This window comes from Megascapheus bottae, chromosome 17 (assembly GCF_031878675.1).
Source record: "Megascapheus bottae isolate mThoBot1 chromosome 17, mThoBot2.hap1, whole genome shotgun sequence".
NCBI classification, from domain to species: Eukaryota; Metazoa; Chordata; class Mammalia; order Rodentia; family Geomyidae; genus Megascapheus; species Megascapheus bottae.
Window position 1 is genome coordinate 42,688,912 of NC_143525.1, and position 20,517 is coordinate 42,709,428.

Sequence of the window (20,517 nt, forward strand, 5' to 3'; positions counted from 1 at the left end):
CTGGGCACAAAAGGACCTGAGACTCTAGAAAAAAAAAACAGGAAGTGGGGCTTGGCTCAAGAGTAAAGCAGTAGCCTTGAGCTGAAGATGAAGAGCTCAGGGACTACTCCCAGACCCAGGGATAGGGCAATAGCCTTGAGCTAAAGATATCAGGGACAGCACCCAAGCCCTGAGTTCAAGCTCCATGACAGACAGGCAGGCAGGCAGGCAGGCAGGCAGGCAGGCAGGCAGGTAGACAGACAGAGACAGACAGACAGACAGACAGACACACACACACACACAATTAATTCACAACATAATCCAACTGTTATCTCCAGAAAACTACTCCCTGTGAAAGAACCCAATCTTTTAAAGTCACTGCCTTTGTTTTCTATAACATTCTTTAAATGGTGAACTACAATAAATGGGCAAAAAAAAAAATGAGCTAAATAAGAATTCACAGAAGTGTAAGACTGTCCCATAAACACATGAATGAGGAAATGCTTAACATCTCAGATGTTATACTTAACATCTCAGATGAAATGCATATCAAAAATAGATTGGAGGGGCCGGGAGTGTGGCCTAGTGGTAGAGTACTTGCCTAGCATGCACAAAGACCCAGGTTCAATTCCTCGGTACCACATACACAGAAAAAGCCAGAAATGGTGCTGAGGCTTAAGTGGTAGAGCTCTAGCCTCGAGAAAGTCCAAGGACAGTGCTCAGGCCCTGAGCTCAAGCCCAGGACTGGCAAAAAAATAAAAATAAAAATAAATAAAATAATTATATCAGCCTGTGCAGGTGGCTCACGCCTGTAATCCAAGAACTCAGGAGGCTGACATCTGAGGCTAGCAGTTCAAGGCTAGCCCAGGCACAAAAAGTCCCATGACACTATCTCCAATTAACCACCAGAAAACCAGAAGTAGTACTGTGGCTCTAGTGGTAGAGCATTAGCCTTGAGCTGAAGAGCGCAGGGACAGTGCCCAGGCCCAGAGTTCACGCCCCATGACCACCACCAAAATGTATCATATAGAGAGCAAACTGAAAAATCCTCCCTTGTAAATCTAAGCTACTTATGTTAGACTGTTTTTTTTTTTTTTTCCCTTTTGCCAGTCCTGGGCCTTGAACTCAGGACCTGATTACTGGTCGTGAGCTTTCTCAAAGCTAGAGTTCTACCACTTGAGCCTCAGCACCAGTTCCAGCTTTTTCTATGTATGTGGTACCAAAGAATTGAACCTGGGCCTTTGTGAATGCTAGGCAGGCACTCTATTACTAGGCCAAACTCCTGGCCTAAACTGGCTTTATAATAGTAGCTATCATAGGACACTCACATTGTTTCTTCATCAATGTCATTTTCCTCTGTGTTACTTGTTGCGGTTGAACTAGCAGAGGAACTGCTTCCATCGAGATGATTTACTTCATCTTCACCAAGATCCAGATCTAGATCTCCATCTGAAAGCTCGTGCTAGACCAAGGCAAAGAAAACAGATTTCTATACCAAATGTTCCCACTCAGTCCTTTCTACGCCATGAACTAAGCATCAAAGAATGAGATAATTATCAGAATTTAATTCTCTGGTACTATCCCTATACTACATCACGCCTACAATCCTAGTTACTCAGGAGGCTGAGATCTGAGGATCATGGTTCAAAGCCACCTGGGCACTAAAGTCTGAGAGACTCTTATCTCCAATTAAAAAAAAAAATACACGGGCCGGGAGTTTGGCCTAGTGGTTAAAGTGCTTACCTAGCATGCACGAAGACCCGAGTTCGATTCCTTGGTACCACATACATAGAAAAAAAGCTGGAAGTGGTGCTGAGGCTCAAGTGGTAGAGCTCTAACCTTGAGAAAGTCCAAGGACAGTGCTCAGGCCCTGAGCTCAAGCCCAGGACTGGCAAAAAAAAAAATATACACAACTGCATTGATAGCTACTAATTTGATAGCTCTTAATATTTAAAAAAAAAAAGATAGAGTCCATCTAAATTTCAATAAGATCATTCACAGAATAATATATATCACTATCTAACCTAAGTTATTAAATAAGCCTGTCACTTACTGTGCAGAAAAAAAAAACTATTAAGCATAAATGTGCTACTTTTAGTTACCTGATCTAAAACTCTATCACTTCTTTTATTCAGCCTATCAAAGTTACATTCTAATCCGTATTATCACTTCAGTGTCAATGTCTTAATTCTATCAACTTTATTTTCCTCCCTCATTGGCCCCTGCATTTTAACTGAAATATCTTCCATCTTATAAGTTAACAACAACAGAAAATCTCGCTCCTCTATACTGACCTTAACAACAACAACAACAACAATAAAACCTAATGAAAACCCCAAAAACTTCCTTAATTCTTATTCTGGTGGCTTTGCTAGAGCAAAAGCTGGCAGTTTCCCAATCATAAACCATTCTACAAGTATATGTAACAATTAAATACATACTAAATTTAGTGAACAAGAAGATACGCTTTTTGCAAGTTATAATTTAGTTTCTAGAATATACATGTTTATTTCAAAGAATATAATTTTCTGAAATAAAGTAAAATTTTAAAACTTAAAATGTTTTGAAGCCAGATGTTGCTGGCTTATTACTGTAATCCTAGCTACTCAGGAGGCCAAGACTGAAGGACCAGATTTTGAAGCCAACCCAGACAAGAGTCTGGCAAGACTTTTACATCCAATTATTCACCAAAAGTAGAAAATGAAGTAAGTACAAATAAATACTCAAGAGACAGTGTCCAGGTCCTAGGTTTAAGCCCCCGTACCAACACAGAAAAAGTTTTGTAGTTTGTTGGGATTTTATATGGCCAGTCCTGGGGCTTGAACTCAGGGCCTGGGCACTGTCCTTGAGCTTTCTCAAGGCTAGAGCTCTACCATTTAAGCAAACTTCCAGCTCTTTCTGTGTATATGGTACTGAGGAATTGAACCCAGGGCTTTGCGCATGTTAAGCAAGCACTCTACCAACTAGGCCACACTCCTGACTCCCCAAAAGTTTTGACTTACCTATTTGTGATTTATAAAATTACCATTTATCAAAGAATGTCCACTGGGGCTGTGAGTTAGGCCTAGTGGAAGAGTGCTTGCCTAGCATGCACAGAGACCCAGTGACAACTTGGTACCACATGCATAGAAAAATTCCACAAGTAGTGCTGTGGCTCAAGTGGTAAGGCTTGAGCCTTGAGAAAGTCCAAGGACAGTGCTTAGGCTTGAGTTCAAATATCAGAACTGGCCAAAAAAAAAAAAAAAAGTCCACATATAAATAATAAAATCAGTGGAAATCAGTTTGAGCATACTTTCTTTCACAACATTTTATGTTGAAAATCATGATCCTATTATTTCTATTATCATCTGATTATTACATGATAATCTTCATTTTGAATCTTCTCCTCATCTTCCTCCTCTTTGGCTTCCCTTACAGAAGCTGTAGTAGGACCATCTTCAAGAAGCATGTCAGAACATGACCCAGACTTCTTAGCTTTTGTCTCTGGAGTATCATCATTTTGGGGACTAAGATGATTATCTGGTGGTGATAAATCTCTTGATTTCTGAGTTCGAGACAGCTCAATGGTAAGTCTCTTTTGAAAGAAGAACACAAATTAAAATTTTAAGTGGAACTTGTTAGCTCAGTAAAATACATTTAAGTTAAAAAAAAAATGGGGCTAGGGAGCTGGGTGAGGTGGCTCATGCCTGTAATCCTAGTTACTCAGGAGGCTGAGACTGACAACTGTTCAAAGCCAGCCCAGGCACTGAAGTCCATGAGTCTCTTATCTCTAATTAACCACCAGAATACCAGAAGTGGCACTGTGAATCAAGGGGTAGGGTGGTAGCCTTGAGCTGAATAGCTCAGGCATAATGCCCAGACCCAGAGTTCCAGTGCCAGGACAAAAAAAAGGGGGGGAAGGTAGGGATACAGCTCAAGTGGTAGAGTGACTACAAGAGAGCATATGACCCTTAGTTTAAATCCTAACACTGTTAGTGGATAGCTAAAATGGATCCAATATTCCAACCTCTTTTGGGTAGGTCGTGGGGTTTGAACTCTGGGCCTGGGTGCTGTTCCTGAGCTCTTCAGCTCAAGGTTACCGCCTTTTCCCTGGGCCTGGGTTTTGTCCCTGAGGTCTTCAGCTCAAGGACACCATCCTACCCCTGAGCCACAGCCCCTCTTCCTGTTTTCTAGTGATTAATTGGAGATAAGAGTCTCTCAGTCTTTAGAGCCTGGGCTGGCTTTGAACCTTGATCCTCAGATCTCAGCCAAATGAGTAGTTAGGATTATAGGCGTGAGCTACATCGCCTTGCTTGTTCCAACTATTTTTGAGTCCTCTTTTATCTCTTCTGTCCTTTACTTATGAAAAAATAAGAGAAAGATAAACTGCCCCATTTATTTTTACCCTTTTTCTTTTACAACCGGCCCAAACTACAGAGAGAATACATGTAGATGCTATGTTTGGCTGTCTTGTTTCCTTTTCTTTCTAGTAGATCTGAGGAAGAAACCTAAGGCATTGAGCATGTCTAGTAAGCAATTTATCATTACTACATCCCAGACCAAGTAGTTAAATAGTACACTGAACACGAAAGCCTCCAAAAGTATGCATGTATTCATGTCTTTCTTGTTCATCTATTAGTCCCTTCTAGCACTCTAAAACTTCCTCCTCAAAGTCAGTACAGAGGACAACAATCTAATTTCAAATTCAACAGGCAAAAATAAAGCAAGAAACCAGAAATAAACATCTTTTTCAAAAAAAAAAAAACATCTTTGTCTTACCTCCTTAAGATTGTTTATTTGTTGGATATAACTAGCCTGTGCAGCTTCCAACTGAGTAATATACCAATGCTGGTCCCGGCATTTTTGGAAAAAAGTTGGTGAACGTACCTGAAACCTTAAAAAAATAGTTCCATTTGAAAAAAAATAATCCAAACAATAAAATATTATCTAGTTAAGAATCTGTAATTACGTGTTTCACAATATTAGTGTGGAAAGGCCAAAATTCAAATGACTTCAGAGTTCTCGGTATTTACTGTTTATACATGTAGGCCATAAATCATAATGGCATAAAATTCTAAACTCAAACTGTACTTCTGTATCAAGATTAAGCTCCCATGTTAACCTAATAATGTATATTTATTATAATAACAATATAGTTCAAACGTAATGATGATCATGAGTTGGGAAACACTTCCAGATAGTTTACAGTGAAAACTGCTCATCTAGAAATATAGCAGCTTGGGTGTTAGTGACACACGGTAATCCCAACTACTTGAGAGGTGGAGATATTGGAAGATTGAGGTTCCAGGCCAGCCTGATCAAAAAACAAAATTCATGAGACTCCATCTCAACAGAAAGAAGCAGGACATGGTGAGGTTTGTTACCCCAGTCGTGGTGGGAAGCACAAACAGGAGATGATACAAGTCCAGGCCAGCCAAAGAAAAGTAAGATCCTAACTCATAAAGAAAAAGAATGTAGCAAACTTCAGTTAAGGTTAGGAAAAAAACAAGTTATTTTCAAGGAATTATATTTGAAGGATTGGCTCACACCTTAAGGGAAATAATTTTGTTCTAGCACATGCTTCCATTCTGATGTGATTTCCCACATGACCAAAACAGCAGCACAGATCATCATGGGATGAAACCTCCAATACTGGATCTAAAAATTTTCTAAGTTAATTTCTTCAGGCATTTGTAATAAGAACAAACTGTTTAAAAGGCCATCATCGTTCAGCTCCCACCACTAACCCCCAGCAGGATTTTTTAAGTTAGTGTAAGAACATACCATCTCATTCTCAATTGTAGCAGCTAATTTTAGTCAAGGATACTAACATTGAAGCAATTTATAACCAGTAAACCAACACTACAGAAGATACTCCAACATATCCTACATACAAAGGATGAAGCTCAACATAAACATGTAAATAATGAAGGAAACACATTCCACTAGATGAAAAGTAATTTTTGCAAGAAAGGGATAATGGTTTCACAAAAATCCAAAACAGCTCTATAGAATTAATGAGAATATATGTAACTGTATTGTTTATTATGGAAGTCATCAAGAGTTACAAATTTATGTGAAATATTAAAATTAAAACAAAAGTATGGGCTGGGAATACGGCTTAGGGGTAGGTGGAGTGCTTGCCTAGCATGCATGATTCAAACCTGAGTTTGATTCCTCAGTACTACACAAACAGAAAAAACTAGAAGTGGTGCTGTGCTCAAGTAGTAGAGTGCTAGCCTTTAGCAAGGCTAAAGGGACAGTGCCCAGGCCTGAGTTCAAGTAGAAAGAGGAAAAGAGAGAAAGAGAGAGAGAGAGAGAAAGAGAGAGAGAGAGAGAGAGAGAGAGGGGGGGGGGGAGGGAGGGAGGGAGGGAGGGAGGGAGGGAGGGAGGAAGGAAGGAAGGAAGGAAGGAAGGAAGGAAGGAAGGAAGGAAGGAAGGAAGGGGCAAGTTTGTTAAAAAATAAAAATCGAAGCTCTCAGCTTGGCACTGGTAGTTTATGCCTGTGATACAAATATTCTAGAGGCTAATATCCTGATCAGGCAGAAAATCCTGTAAGACTCTTTTCCCTAATAAATTTTTTTTTAAAGTGGGGGGATGGGTGGGAGTGAGTTTGGCCTAGTGGTAGAGTGCTTTCCTAGTAGGCGTGTAGCCCTGGGATCAATTCCTTGGTACCACATATATAGAAAAAGCTGGAAATGATGTTGTAGCTCAAGTGGTAGAGTGCTATAGTCTTGAGAAAGCTCAAGGACAGTGCTCAGGCCCTGATTTCAAGCCCAGGACTGTCAAAAAGAAAAAAGGAAAGGGGCTACCTCAACAATGATCCTATGTTTAGGCATTTCCACTATTCCTTCCTGCAAATAAGCTAAGTATTCATCTGTTTACATGTTTTCCTATACTTGATCTGTTATCTAGAAACTAAATCATTCTGTAAAATTGTATTCATAAAACCAGCCACCAAAACATTGGCCAAGTATTTACAATTAAGCATTTGTTTACCTACTATTTTTAGATCTCCTCGCATGTAAATATGGCACACTTGATAGACACAAGCTGAGGGAAATTTCATGCAATATTCTTAAGACACTGTGACCACCTGTTCACATGAAGTCAGACTTATAATTTGCCTCTCGAGTATCATTTTTACACTCTTAAGAGGTTTCTAGGGTTTTATTTTTGGCCAGTTCGGGGGTTTGAACTCAGGGCATGGGCACTGTCCTTGAGCTTTCTCAAGGCTAGAGTTCTACTATTTGAGCCACAACATCACTTGCAACTTTTTCTGCATATGTGGTACAAAGGAATTGAACCCCAGGCTTTATGCATGCTAGGCAAGCACTCTATCACTAGCCACACTCCTAGACCACTATAAGAGTTTTGAAATTAGGCAATCTTAAATTTTGACAGAAATAGAGCTTTAACTCAGGGCCTGGACAATACTTAAGTTTTAATAGTTTCTGTTTTTGTGGAATAACTAGATGTCAAACACATTTTATTATTCACTTGACTACATAGAACTTCAGAAATAAAACAGCTAAGAAACTAGTATGATTATAACTAGCAGGAATTCAATATTCATTGTTGTTAAAGGGGTAGATTTAGAAACAAAGATTTGATGATTTAATTCTTCCATGATAAATAGTTCCTATTACCTCAAAATCACTGTATCGTTTTGTCGATTTAAGTATCCTTCATTTGCCAGTAAATCCAAACGGAAAAATCTATTATAGCCCCAACACTCTCCAACTTCAAAGTCAGATGCAAATTCTCTAATGATATTTTTGGTAGGATCATTGCAGGACTGATGAACCATCTCTACACGATACTCATATCTAAAATAGAAAAAGAGATCAATAACATAGTTAGTGAAGTAATAATAAAGGACATCTGGGCTGTGAGGTGTGGCTTAGGTGTTAGAAACCTGCTTTAGCAAGTGCAAGGTACTGACGACTCCCAAAGCAAAACCCAAAGAATAAAAATATAGACTCATTTATGCTCATTAAGTAATAACTTCGGAAGAAACTTGTCACACGTTTCTTTCAGAAAAGGTATCTTTTACAAAAATAGTATTTTGAATACTGCCACCAGAACATGACTAGGAACTATTTCATTCTTCAAAATGTTTACCAAGCCAGCACAGTGGCTCATGCCTGTAATCCTAGCTACTCACAAGGCTAAGATCTGAGGATCAAGGTTCAAAGCCAGCCCCGGCACAAAAGGACTTGAGACTCTTATCTCCACTAAACCTCATGAAAACAGGTAGAAGTGGGGCTTGGCTCATGAGTAGGTTTGTAGTCTTGAGCTGAAGAGCTCAGGGACAGTGCCCAGACAAATTTTAAAAAATGTTTACCAATGTACCAGGAACAAAGCAGAACCTCAAATAATAACTTTTATATCAGCAAGTTCTTCAAAGAGGTTTTAGTTTCATTGATGTTGAAGAGTTGAACAATCTATTTGAATCTGCCTTTGAATTTCAGGTTTAATAACACAATTTCAAAATGTGAATTAAAAAATGCATTACTATGGGCTAGAATGTGGCCTCTTGGTAAGAGTGCTTGCCCAGCAAGCTTGAAGTCCTCAGTTCAATTCCTCAGTACCCCACACTCAGAAAAAGTTGGAAGTGACACTGTGGCACAAGTGGTAGAGGGCTAGTTTTGAGAAAGGCCAAGGGCAATGCCCAAGCCCTGAGTTCAAGCCCTAGAACTGGAATGAATGAATGAATAAATAATATATAAATGCTTTAGCATCTTCCAGTACAAGTTATAATAAAGTAACTCACTGTGCCCCAAAAAATTCATGGCTATAACATTTTATTTTTTGGGCCGGGAGTTTGGTCTAGTGGTAAAGTGCCTGCCTAGCATGCACAAAGACCCGGGTTTAATTCCACGGTACCACATACATAGAAAAAGGCAGAAGTGGTGCAGTGGCTCAGGGTAGAACACTAGCTTTGAGAAAAGCCCAAGGACAGTGGTCAGGTCCTGAGCTCAAGCCTGGGACTGGCAAAAAAAAAAAAAAAAAAATTATTTTTCTTGCCAATGCTATAAAATTTACTAGTAGAAAATAAGCATACATTGGACAAGCTAAAAAACTGATTGCACACTTGATTTCATAAAATATCCAAGTCTCTAGAATAAACAAATACTCTTTACCAAAATTCATGAAGGGCACTGCTGGCTCACACCAGTAATCCTAGCTACTCAGGAGACAGAAATCTGAGAATCATAGTTCAAAGCCAGCCTGACAGGAAAGTCCATGAGACTCTATCTCCAAATAACCATCAGAAAACCAGAAGTGGAATTGGTGGAAAGTGAGAGAGCACTAACCTTGAGTTGAACAGCTCAGGGATAGCGCCTGGGCCTTGATGTAAAGCCATAAGACTGGAGAAGAAAATCCTACAACTGTTTTTTTCACAAGTAAACTTTATGGTATCTGAGTTCCACCTTCCTTTTTTTTTTTTTTTGTGGGTCATGGGGCTTGAACTCTAGGCCTAGGAGCTGTCCCTGAGCTCTTCAGCTCAAGGCTACTACCCTGCTCCTGAATATCAGCCCCAGTTCCCATTTTCTAGTGATTAATTGGAGATAATTTAGTGCCCAGGCTTGGCTCTGAAATGTAATCCTCAGATCGCAGCCTCCTGATTAGCTAGGATTACATGTGTGAGCCACCACACTCAGCCCACTTCACATTTTTTAAAAACTGCTTTTAATGTATTCAAAATCTGGGCTGGGAATGTGGCTTAGTGTATTGCCTAGCATGCAAGAAGGCTGGGTTCAATTCCTCAATACCACATAAACAGAAAATGCTGGAAGTGGTGCTGTAGCTCCAGTAATAAGAGTGATAGCCAGAAAAACAGAAGCTCAGAGACAGTGCTCAGCCCTTGCGTTCAAGCCCCAGGACTGGCCAAAAAAAAAAAAAAAGTATTAAAAATTTGTAAGGCTAATTTATGTATTCCTTTATTGGCAGCTTTGAGTTTGAAATTAGAGAACCAACTGACCTGGATAGGCAGCATTTTACTATTTAAGTCACACCCATAGCTATTTATGCTTTAATTTTTTTTTTTTTTGCCAGTCCTAGGGCTTGAACTCAGGGCCTCAGCACTGTCCTTGGGCTTTCTCGCTTTCTCAAGGATAGTGTTGCTCTACCACTTGAACCAAAGCTCTCTTCCAGCTTTTTTCTATGTATGTGGTACCCGAGAATCAAACCTGTGTCTTTGTCCATGCTAGGCAAGCATGATATCATTAGACCAAACTCCTGGCACCTTAGCTTTTATTATTTAAAGGTATACGAATCTCCTAGGATTGGTGGCTCATGTCTGTAATCCTACCTACTCAGGAGGCTGATATCTGAGGATTACTGTTCAAAGCCACCCTGGGCACTAAAGCACATTAAAGACCCTGAGACCCTTATTTCCAATTAACCACTAGATAACTGGAAGTGGCACTGTGGATCCAGGGGTTAGGGTGTTAGCCTTGAGCTGAAGAGCTCCGGGACAGCACCAGGCCCAGAGTACACGAGTCTGGTTTTTGTTAGTTAAAAAGAAAGGTCTCTTAAAACTTTTGCTGAAGTTGACCTCAAATATGATCCTCTCAATTTCAGCCTTCCGAGTAGCTAGGCTTATTTACAGGAATAAGCTACCACTAAATATAAACTAGAACACTTTATTGTAATCAAGAGTGGTGGTGCTTATCTATTATAATCCTGGCACTTAGCAAATGAACAGAAGAAAATTCTGAGTACCTAGGGCTACACAGATCTCAAAAGCAAAACAAAATAAACACCAGAAATAACAATACAAATTACTAGGGAGATGTATGAATGAAAATGCACATCTAAGATTATATTTTTGGGCTGGAAATTTGTCCTAGTGGTAGAGTGCTTGCCTAACATGCACGAAGACCCAGGTTCCATTCCTCAGTACTACATACATAGAAAAAGAAGCTGGAAGTGGTTCTGTGGCTCAAGTGGTAGAGCTCTAGCCGTAAGAAAGCCCAAGGACAGTGCTCAGGCCCTGAGTTCTGTCCCCAAGACTGGCAAAAAAAAAAAAAAAAAAAAATATATATATATATATATATATATATATGTTTACATTATTTAATCACATCACTTACTTAGAAGTTTCAGGCAAGCCAGCTGAGAGTTCCAGAAACACAGATAAGTAGTAACCACGAACAACTCCATTTCCATCCTAACGTAAAAAGATGAGAGATTAACACTTTTCAACAACATCTGTATATTTAAAAAGTAAAAGTATCAAAGAATACAAAATGATAAAAATAGCAACCATGAAAGGGTTAGGAATTCTAATGTACACAGAACTTTTTATAAATCAGCCTTAAATAAAAAAGTGGCTCACATCTGTAATCCTAGCTACTCAGGACGCTGAGATTTGAGTATTGTGGTTCAAAACGAGCCCCGGGCACTAAAGAACTTGAGACTTATCTACAAATAATCACTAGAAAACAGAAAGTAAGAACTGTGGCTCAGGGGTAGGATGGTAGCCTTGAGGTGAAGAGCTCAGGCCCTGAGTTCAAGCCCCATGACCCACAAACAAAGAAAAAAAAAACAGTTTAGCAAAAACAAAATAATTTAAAAAAATAACTACTTATTTTCACTAGAAAAGAGTGAAATTGAATCGATAGAAGTTAGCTAAGTGCTTTACCATTAAGCAGTATCATTACCTCTAAATAATTTTTAAAATAACTTCCTATAATATATCCATAATTCCTTCAACACAATAACAAAACCCAAATAAGTCAGGTGCTGGTAGCTCACACCTGATATTCTAGCAAATCAGGAGGCTGAAATATGAGTACAAAGTCAGCCCAGGCAGGAAAGTTGATGAAATTCTTATCTACAAACCAAAAGGACAAGAGTAGAGCTGTGGTTCATATGGAAGAGCACTAGCCTTGAGCAAAAGAAATGAGGGACAGTACCTAGGCCCTGAGTTCAAGTAGCAGGACCAGCACACAAAAGTTTGTTTGTTTGTTTTGGTGGGTCATGGGGCTTGAACTTGGCCTGGGTGCTCTCTGAGCTATTCTGCTCAAGGCTTCCATTCTACCTTTGAGCCAAGCCCCACTTCCCTTTTTCTAGAGGTTAACTGGAGATAAGAGTCTCAGGTCCTTTAGTGCCTGGCTGTCTTTGAACCTTGATCCTCAGATCTTAGCCTCCTGAATAGCTAGTATTACAGGAGTGAGCCACTGAACTTGGCTAAAAAAGTTTTATTAGTAAGAGAATAGGCCCTAGTTTGAAATACCAAAACATCAAAATTTTAGAAGGAAGGAAGGAAGGAAGGGAGGGAGGGAGGGAGGGAGGGAGGGAGGGAGGGAGGGAGGGAGGGAGGGAGAGAAGGAAGGATGGAGGAAAGGAGGGAAAAATGTTACTACAACAAATGAATAAAAAGAAAAAGGACAAAAATAACCACCATCAGCCAGGTAGCTGCTAGTGGCTCACTACTGTAATTCTAGTTACTTAGGAGGCTGCAATCTGAGGACTGTGGTTTGAAACTCACCTAGGCAGGCAAGGCTGTGAAACTCTATCTCCAATTAACCAGTAAAAAGGTATAAATGGGAGGCCAGGAGTTTGGCCTAGTGGTAGAGTGCTTGCCTAGCACACACGAAGACCCAGGTTCAATTCCTCATACCACATACATAGAAAAAAGCTGGAAGTGGTGCTGAGGCTCAAGTGGTAGAGCTCTAGTCTTGAGAAAGTCCAAGGACAGTGCTCAGGCCCTGAGCTCAAGCCCAGGACTGGTAAAAAAAAAAAAAAAAAAAAAAAAAAAAAAAGGTGTAAATGGAGTGGTGGTTCAAAGTGGTAGACTGGTAGCCTTGAGCAAAATGAACTCAGGGACAGCACCAAATCTAGTTCCAAATCTAGAGGTAAAATATAGAACTGGAGGTGTGGCTCAGGAAGGGATGGAGCACATTCTTCTCAGGTGCTGAGATCAAACTCAAGAACTAATAAGCAAACAACAACAACAGAACACAGAATTGTCATTGCGGACTCAACCAAAAAGTGAGCTAATATATATAAATTACTTGGCTTCCTTACTGAAGGCCTGGAGTTGGCTTAGTGGTAGAGTGCTTGCCTAGCATGCACAAAGACTGGGGTTCAATTCCTCGGTACCACATACATTAAAAAAAGCTGGAAGTGGTGCTGTGGCTCAAGTGGCAGAGCTCTAGCCTTGAGAAAATCCAAGGACAGTGCCAAGGCCCTGAGTTCAAGCCTCAAGACTAGGAAGAAAAAAAAAGCCCTTATTCGAAATATGAAAAACTTACTGGATAAACTTTTAACCTCCAGCAAAGGCCTGAAACTTGTAGAGGTGGGCTGTACACAGGATCTGCTCTCTGACGCAAAGTGCTGAAGAAAAAGAGTACCAACAAATTGAAGATCAAAACTGCTGTAAAATGCAACTGGTAAAGCCAACACCAAATCATAACACCAAAACATTATTTTTTTTTTTAACGTTTTTTTTTTTTTTTTTTTTTTTTTTTGCCAGTCCCGGGCTTGAGCTCAGGGCCTGAGCACTGTCCTTGGACTTTCTCAAGGCTAGAGCTCTACCACTTGAGCCTCAGCACCATTTCTGGCTTTTTTCTATGTATGTGGTACCGAGGAATCGAACCCAGGTCTTCGTGCATGCTAGGCAAGCACTTTAACCACTAGGCCAAACTCCCAGCCTAAAGTTCAAGCCCCATGACCCACAAAAATAAAAAAAGCAAGGCTGAAGACATGGTTAAGTGTTTAGTGCTTGCCTAGTAAGCTGAAAGCCCTGAGTTGAAACCCTAGTACCAAGGGGAAAAATAAATAAATAGGAAAAATAAAAGGCTAACATGCAACTTACAAAGCCTATACATTTTCTTACAATAATGGTCTCTTGGGCTGGAGACAGAACTCAATAGCAAATATAATGCCTTCTGTTAAAATCTCCAGCACAGCAAAAGGAAAAACAGGGCGGGGAAACAGATTTGTGCTCAATGACAGTTAATTCAGCATTATATTTCAAAATCATATAGAAATAACTAAAATGTAACTTTTTTTTTTTTGCTAGTCTTGGGCTTGAGCTCAGGGCCTGGGCACTATCCTTGGACTTCCTCAAGGCTAGTTCTACTACTTGAGTATCAACACCACTTCTGGCTTTTTTTTCTATGTATGTGGTACTGAGGAATTGAACCCGGGTCTTCATGCATGCTAGGCAAGCACTCTACCACTAGGCCAAACTCCCAGCCTAAAATGTAACTTTTAAACAAGGTTTATTGAAGTTAAATGTTTCAGTATACTTATCTCCATTTTCTTCTTTTTGCACAATTCTGCTCAGAGCAGTATACCTGAAATAGCTTCTTATCCACAATCCCTCATTTGAGCTAACAGATCTCAGTGAATTTCTTACCAGAACTTTTCAAATTTCATGTTTTCACAGGTGCTGGGGAAAATTTGGAGAATACTATGGCAGCCTTTGAGCAATAAGTATATAAGAAGATAACTTGCTCTTAAAAATGTTCATTGAGTGGCTGGGATTGTGGCTTAGTGAAAGACGGTGTGCCTAGCATGCATGAAGCCCTGGATTTGATTCCTCAGTACCACATAAACAGAAAAAGCCTGAAGTGGTGCTGTGACTCAGTGGTAGAGTGCAATCATAGAAGCTCAGGGACAGTGCCCCAGCTCTGAGTTCAAGCCCCAGTACTGATTAAAAAAAAGAGATCACTCTACATTTAGCCTCGTGTGACATGATGCATGCAGTTCATGAGCAAAAGTACTAAAAAAAAAAGAAAAAAAAACTATATAAAATTATTTACTGGCCATATGTATAAAATGCTTATAAGAAATGTTTATACCTGTTTCTCATAACCAAATATCATTTTCTATATGAAATATTGCAAAAACCTAAAAAAAAAGTCTGAGATCTGAAATGCTTCTATAGTAAGGGAATACTGAGCCTGCATAAGCTATACCATCTGTTTCTAATAAGAAACTTGTTTGTTCTAAGATTACTAAACTGAATGACCATTCACTTGGTAGGAATGTTTCCTATCAAGTAATGAGAACTTCCTAGCAGTTCCTTATAAATGCATTAAAAAAAAAGTGCTCAAAACTCTTACCTGAAATTCTCTAGAACGAAAGTAGCTGAATCATAAGATGGTACTAATTCACTGAGGAGAAACAAAAACAAATTACCTTGTATATATATTTAAATTTTCATTTAGTTAAAAGAAAATAATTAAGCATTCAGTAATAGCTTCATACTTTTCAACAGAATCTCAAGTAATTCTAAGTTAGTCTAAAGTTATAGTTTATAGTCATAATTATAAGAATGCTTGGAAGAATACTATTAAAAAAAATTTAAAGATTCAGACTAAGATGAAACTGACAAGCCTAGATAAGTCTCTAGTTTCTGTGTTAATTACTTTCTCCCAGTATTTTGTTACCTTCAAATTCTTTTAGCATTTCATATCTTTCAGAGTTTTGTTTAATAGGATGTTAAGAAAATAAACAAAAATTGGGGCTGGGAATGTGGCTTGGTGGTAGAGTGCTTACCTAGCTTGTATGAAGCCCTGGGTTCAATTCCTCAGTACCATATAAACAGAAAGAGCCAAAGTAGAACATAAGGCTTGAGCAAAAGAAGCTCAGGAACAGTGTCCAGGCCTTGAGTTCAAGCCCTAGGCCTGGCAATAAGCAAATAACCAAAAATAGACACTAATCAAAGTAATTTGTTTCATTACTTTTTCTATAAAAATGATGCTAAAAGAAAAAAATTTAGTTTACTACCATTTCCTCTTTAAAAGTGTTTAACACTAGCCGGGCCGGTAGCTCACACCTGTAATCCTAGTTACTCAGGAGGCCGAGGTCTGAGGATTAAGGTTCAAAGCCAGCCCCAAAGGACCTGAGACTCTTCTCTCCAATTAACTTCTAGAAAATGGGAAGTTGGGCTTGGCTCAAGGGTAGGGGGATATCCTTGAGCTGAAGAGTTCAGGGACAGGCACCCAGGCTGAATTCAAGCCCCGTGAGCCCCACACACAAAAAGAAAGTGTTCAACACTGTAAGTACAAAACTGGGCACCATGATGCACACTTATAATTGCTACACTTGAGAGGCTAAGGCATGAGGATCTTGAGTTCAAAGTCTGCCTGGAGGATACAAAAAGACCCAGAATATGAGACCATCACTTTTTTTTTTTTTTTTGCCAGTCCAGGGAATTGAACTCAGGGCCTGAGCAGTCCTTGAGCTTTCTCAAGAATAGAGCTCTACCACTTGAGTCACAGCACCATTTGTGGCTTTTTTCTGTGTATATGGTACTGAGGAATTGAACCTGGGTCTTTGTGCATGCTAGGCAAGCACTAGGCCAAACTACCAGCCCACATTTTTTTTTTTTTGAGATGTGATTTATATGTATAGAGTTCTCCAGAACATGTTACTATAAACAGCATCTTAAAAAGAGATAAGAGCTAAGAAATACAGATTTTTTTGGAACAAGTATATACCATTTATACACAAACTTTAATAAAAATGAGGTTTAAAAATCGTCATACCTAGTAAAGTCTGGAGGAACAGGAGTGGTAACAAAAGATGCCATGGGTTTTCGATGAACTTGCTGAAACATCATTAGGATCTCTGAGCTCTTAGATATTAGTTCACTTTTACTACATGACCGCAACTGTGTAGAGAAAAAAATTAGCTAAAGCAATAGAAATAATATTCAATAGCAACTCATTAAAGGTTTCAAGAAGAAAATTACAAATTTAGCTACCTGATGAAAAATAGTTAAAAGAAAATAAGATGACTCTTTCAAAGTGTTTTTTTTTTTAATAGAGAATCTTCAAAGAATCTACATGTATTTTCATTCTAGCAACAACATCATTAAATAAGTACATGTACTTTGGTGTTTTTTGTTTGTTTTTGTCAGTCTTGGGGCTTGAACTCTGGGTGGGCCTAGATATTGTCCCTGAGCAATTCAGCTCACTCTACCACTCTACCACGAGAGCCATCGCTCCACCTCGGGTTTTCTGGTGGTTAACTGGAGATAGAAGTCTCACAGGAACTTTTCTGCCTGGACTGGCTTCAAACTGTGATCCTTAGATCTCAGCCTCCTGAGCAGCCAATATTACAGATGTGAGCCACCGAGTTACAATGGTTACTTTTGTACCAGTCCTGGGGCTTGAACAGCTTTTGTGCCAAAGCTAGTGCTCTTTGAATCACAGCTCTCCTTCTGACTTTTTTGGAGACAAGAGTCTCACAACTTTCCTGCCCAAGTTGGCTTGGAACCATGCTCCTTAATCTCAGCCTCCTGAGTAGTTTGGCTTACTGAAGTGAACCACCAGCACCTGGCTACCTGAATTATTCTTGAGATAAAGCTTCTATTTTTGCCTAGCTCATACCCATTCCATGCTTTCCACTGCCATTAAAATGACAGGCATGTGCTATTATGCCCATCTTCTTCTGTTGAGATGGAATCTTAAAGACTTTTCTGCCCTGCCTGGCCCTCCAACAAGATCTTCCCAGTCTCAGTCTTCCACAAAGCTGAGATAACAAGTGCTTACCACTCTGCACAGGTATTGATTAAGAAGGGGGCCTCAAATGCATGCCTGGGCTGGATTTAATTTCAGGAGGAGCTAAAAGGAGCTAGCAAGAGCTAACAGTAGCTAGCTGACTTAAAAGCTTTGAAAAGTAAGACAATACAGTTGAGCACTAGCGGCTTACACCAGTAATCCTAGCTTATCAGAAGGCTGAGATCTGAAGATCATGGTTCAAAGCTAACTAGACAGCAAAGTCTGTAAAACTCTCACCTCCAATTAACCACAAGAGGGAAGTTCATGACACTCTTATCCCCAATTAAGCACCAGAAAATTAGAAGTGGCACTGTGACTCAAAGTGGTAGAGTGCTAGACTTGAGCAAAAGAGGTCAGGGATAGCACCTAGGCCCAGAGTTTAAGCCCTGATACTCGTTCACTCTCCTCCCACCCCGCCCCTCCCCCCCAAAAAATCTAAAATTTAAGAGAAAAATATTGTGACCTTGGGTTAGACAGATTTCCAAACTGAAACACCAAAACCAAATTGATAAATAAAATATTTCAAAACTTTAAAGTTCAGAGCTGGGAGTTTGGCCTAGTAGTAGAGTGGTTGCCTAGCATGCACAAGGACCCGGGCTCGATTCCTTGATACCATATACATAGAAAAAAGCCAGAAAAGGTGCTGAGGCTCAAGTGGTAGAGCTCTAGCATTGAGAAAAAGAACCCAAGGACAGTGCTCAGGCCCCAAGTCCAAGCCCAGGACTGGCCAAAACAAAACAAAACAAAAAACTTTAAAGTTCTAGAGCTCTATATTTTTAATAGACTTACAATTTCTGTGGGTTTATTACTAGTTTACAAAACAGAAAAGAAAAGGGATTCTATTCTTATATAACACTACAATTATATTTACTTCTCAAATTGAAATCTTTAATGAGCTGATTCTTCATAAAAATCTCCATTATAACATCCCTTGATTTCAAAAAGATTATTTGTATCTGTCCCCACCCACCTCATATTTCACAAAGAACTGCTCTTAAGAGATTTGGAACAAAAATGAAAAAAATTACTTTATTTAATAGTTCATCACCTGGTGTTCCACCTCCTGAAGTAAGGATTCCAATAGCTCTGTTTCTTGGGTTAGAGATGTCTTCTGACCTGTTCAAATGTAGCATAATTTCAACACTCAGGTTCACTACTGGTTTCAGAATAAAATTAGCTGCTGCTTCTTTTTTTTTTTTTTTTTTGGCCAGTCCTGGGCTTGAGCTCAGGGCCTGAGCACTGTCCTTGGACTTTCTCAAGGCTAGAGCTCTACCACTTGAACCTCAGCAGGACTTCCAGCTTTTTGTTTGTGGTACTGAGGAATCAAACCTGGGTCTTTATGCATGTTAGGCAAGCACTCTACCACTAGGGCAAACTCCCAGCCCCAAAATTAGCTTCTAATAAACATATTTTTCAAAAATCCATTTCAAATAAGCAAAACTTCATTAGTTTAAACCTGAAGATTTTCCTAATACTTTAAGGAATAGCATCTAGTATTAATCTACTACCAAACAGATTTCAAAAGCTGAATATTGATCTCTTTTACTAAAAGTGTTTCTTAGAAATGAGAACGTTAAGCTGGGCGCGGTGGCTCACACCTGTAATCCTAGGTACTCAGGAGGATGAGACCTGAGGATCAAGATTCAAAGCCAGCCCAGGCACAAAAGGACTTGAGACTTTTCTCTCCAATTAACCTCTAGAAAACAGAAGTGGGGCTTGGCTCAAGGGTAGGTTGGTAGCCTTGAGCTGAAGAGTTCAGGGACAGCACCCAGGCTGAGTTCAAGCCCCATGATCCACAAAAGAAAAGAAAGGAAAGAAAAGAAAGAAAATAAAAGAGAACTTTAGAATTAATCCTTTTTTGGGCTACGAATGTGGCTTAGTGGTAGTGTGCTTGCCAAGCATGTATGAAGACCTGGGTTTGATTCTTCAACACTAGGTAAACGGAAAAATCCAGAAGTGGAGCTATGGTTCAAGAGCTAGAGTGCTAGCTTTAAGCAAAAGAAGTTAAGACAGTGCCAAGGCTCTGAATTTAAGACTCAATACTAGCAGGAAAAAAAAGATCAGTTCTTTTTTTTTCTGTCAGTCTTGGGCTTTGAACTCAGGGCCTGAGCACTGTTCTTGGGCTTTCTCAAGGCTAGAGCTCTACCACTTGAGCCATAGCACCACTTCTGGCTTTTTTCTATGTATATGGTACACCGAGGAATCGAACCCAGGTCTTTGTGTATGCTAGGTACACACTCTACCACTAGGCCAAACTCCCGGCCCAGATCAATTCTTTTTTAAGACAAAATTCACTCTTGGTGCTGGTGGCCCATGCCTGTAATCCTAGCTACTCAGAGGACTGAGATCTGAGAATCATAGATCAAAGCCAGTCCAGGCAGTAAAGTCCTTGAGACTCTTATCTCCAATTAGACCTGAATGTCAGTGGCTCACGTATTAATTTCTGAGGAATGTGATTCACAAAAGCTCAGAGACAGGGGCCAGGAGTTTAGCCTAGTGGTAGAGTGCCTGCCTGGCAAGCACTCCTTGGTACGACATACATAGAAAATGTCAGAAGTTGTGCTGTGGCTCAAATGGTACAACTCTAGTCTGGAGAAAGCCCAAGGGTAGTGATCAGGTCCTGAGCTCAAGTCCAGGACTTGGAGGAAAAAAAACAACAACAGTTCAGAGACAGTGCTTAGGTCCCGAGTTCAAGCCCTAGGATTGGTACAAACAAAAGCAAGGGGGAGGCTTGGAGTTTAGCCTAGTGGTAGAGTGCCTGTCTAGCAAGCAGGAAGCCCAAGGTTCAATTCTTTGGTACCACATACATAAAAAAAGCTAGAAATGTGCTGTGTCTCAATTGGTAGTGCTCTAGTCTTGAGAAAGCCCAAGGACAGTGCTCAGACCTAAGCTCAAGCCCCAAGACTGGCAAAAAACCAAAACCAAATAAACAAAAAAAAAAGAGAGAGAAAGAGGGAGGGAGGGTAGAAAGGAGGGAAGGAAGGAAGGAGGGAGGGAGGGATGGAGGGAGGGAAGGAGGGAGGGAAGG

General features: G+C 39.9%; 1 protein-coding gene across 3 annotated transcripts in view; it reads right to left on the reverse strand.

The window, feature by feature from the left end:
- The window catches only part of Trim37 (tripartite motif containing 37), a 74,951-nt gene that overhangs the window by 38,191 nt on the left and 16,243 nt on the right, over window positions 1-20,517 (reverse strand). For all 3 annotated transcript variants that reach the window (XM_090351120.1, XM_090351121.1, XM_090351122.1), the window contains exons 8-16: window positions 18,538-18,605; window positions 16,473-16,597; window positions 15,045-15,095; window positions 13,227-13,308; window positions 11,061-11,137; window positions 7,608-7,787; window positions 4,738-4,852; window positions 3,338-3,553; window positions 1,308-1,441 (exon numbers count right to left, since the gene is read on the reverse strand). In XM_090351120.1, the coding sequence (XP_090207246.1) occupies window positions 1,308-1,441; window positions 3,338-3,553; window positions 4,738-4,852; window positions 7,608-7,787; window positions 11,061-11,137; window positions 13,227-13,308; window positions 15,045-15,095; window positions 16,473-16,597; window positions 18,538-18,605 (1,048 nt within the window). The remainder of the gene's footprint in view (window positions 1-1,307; window positions 1,442-3,337; window positions 3,554-4,737; window positions 4,853-7,607; window positions 7,788-11,060; window positions 11,138-13,226; window positions 13,309-15,044; window positions 15,096-16,472; window positions 16,598-18,537; window positions 18,606-20,517) is intronic.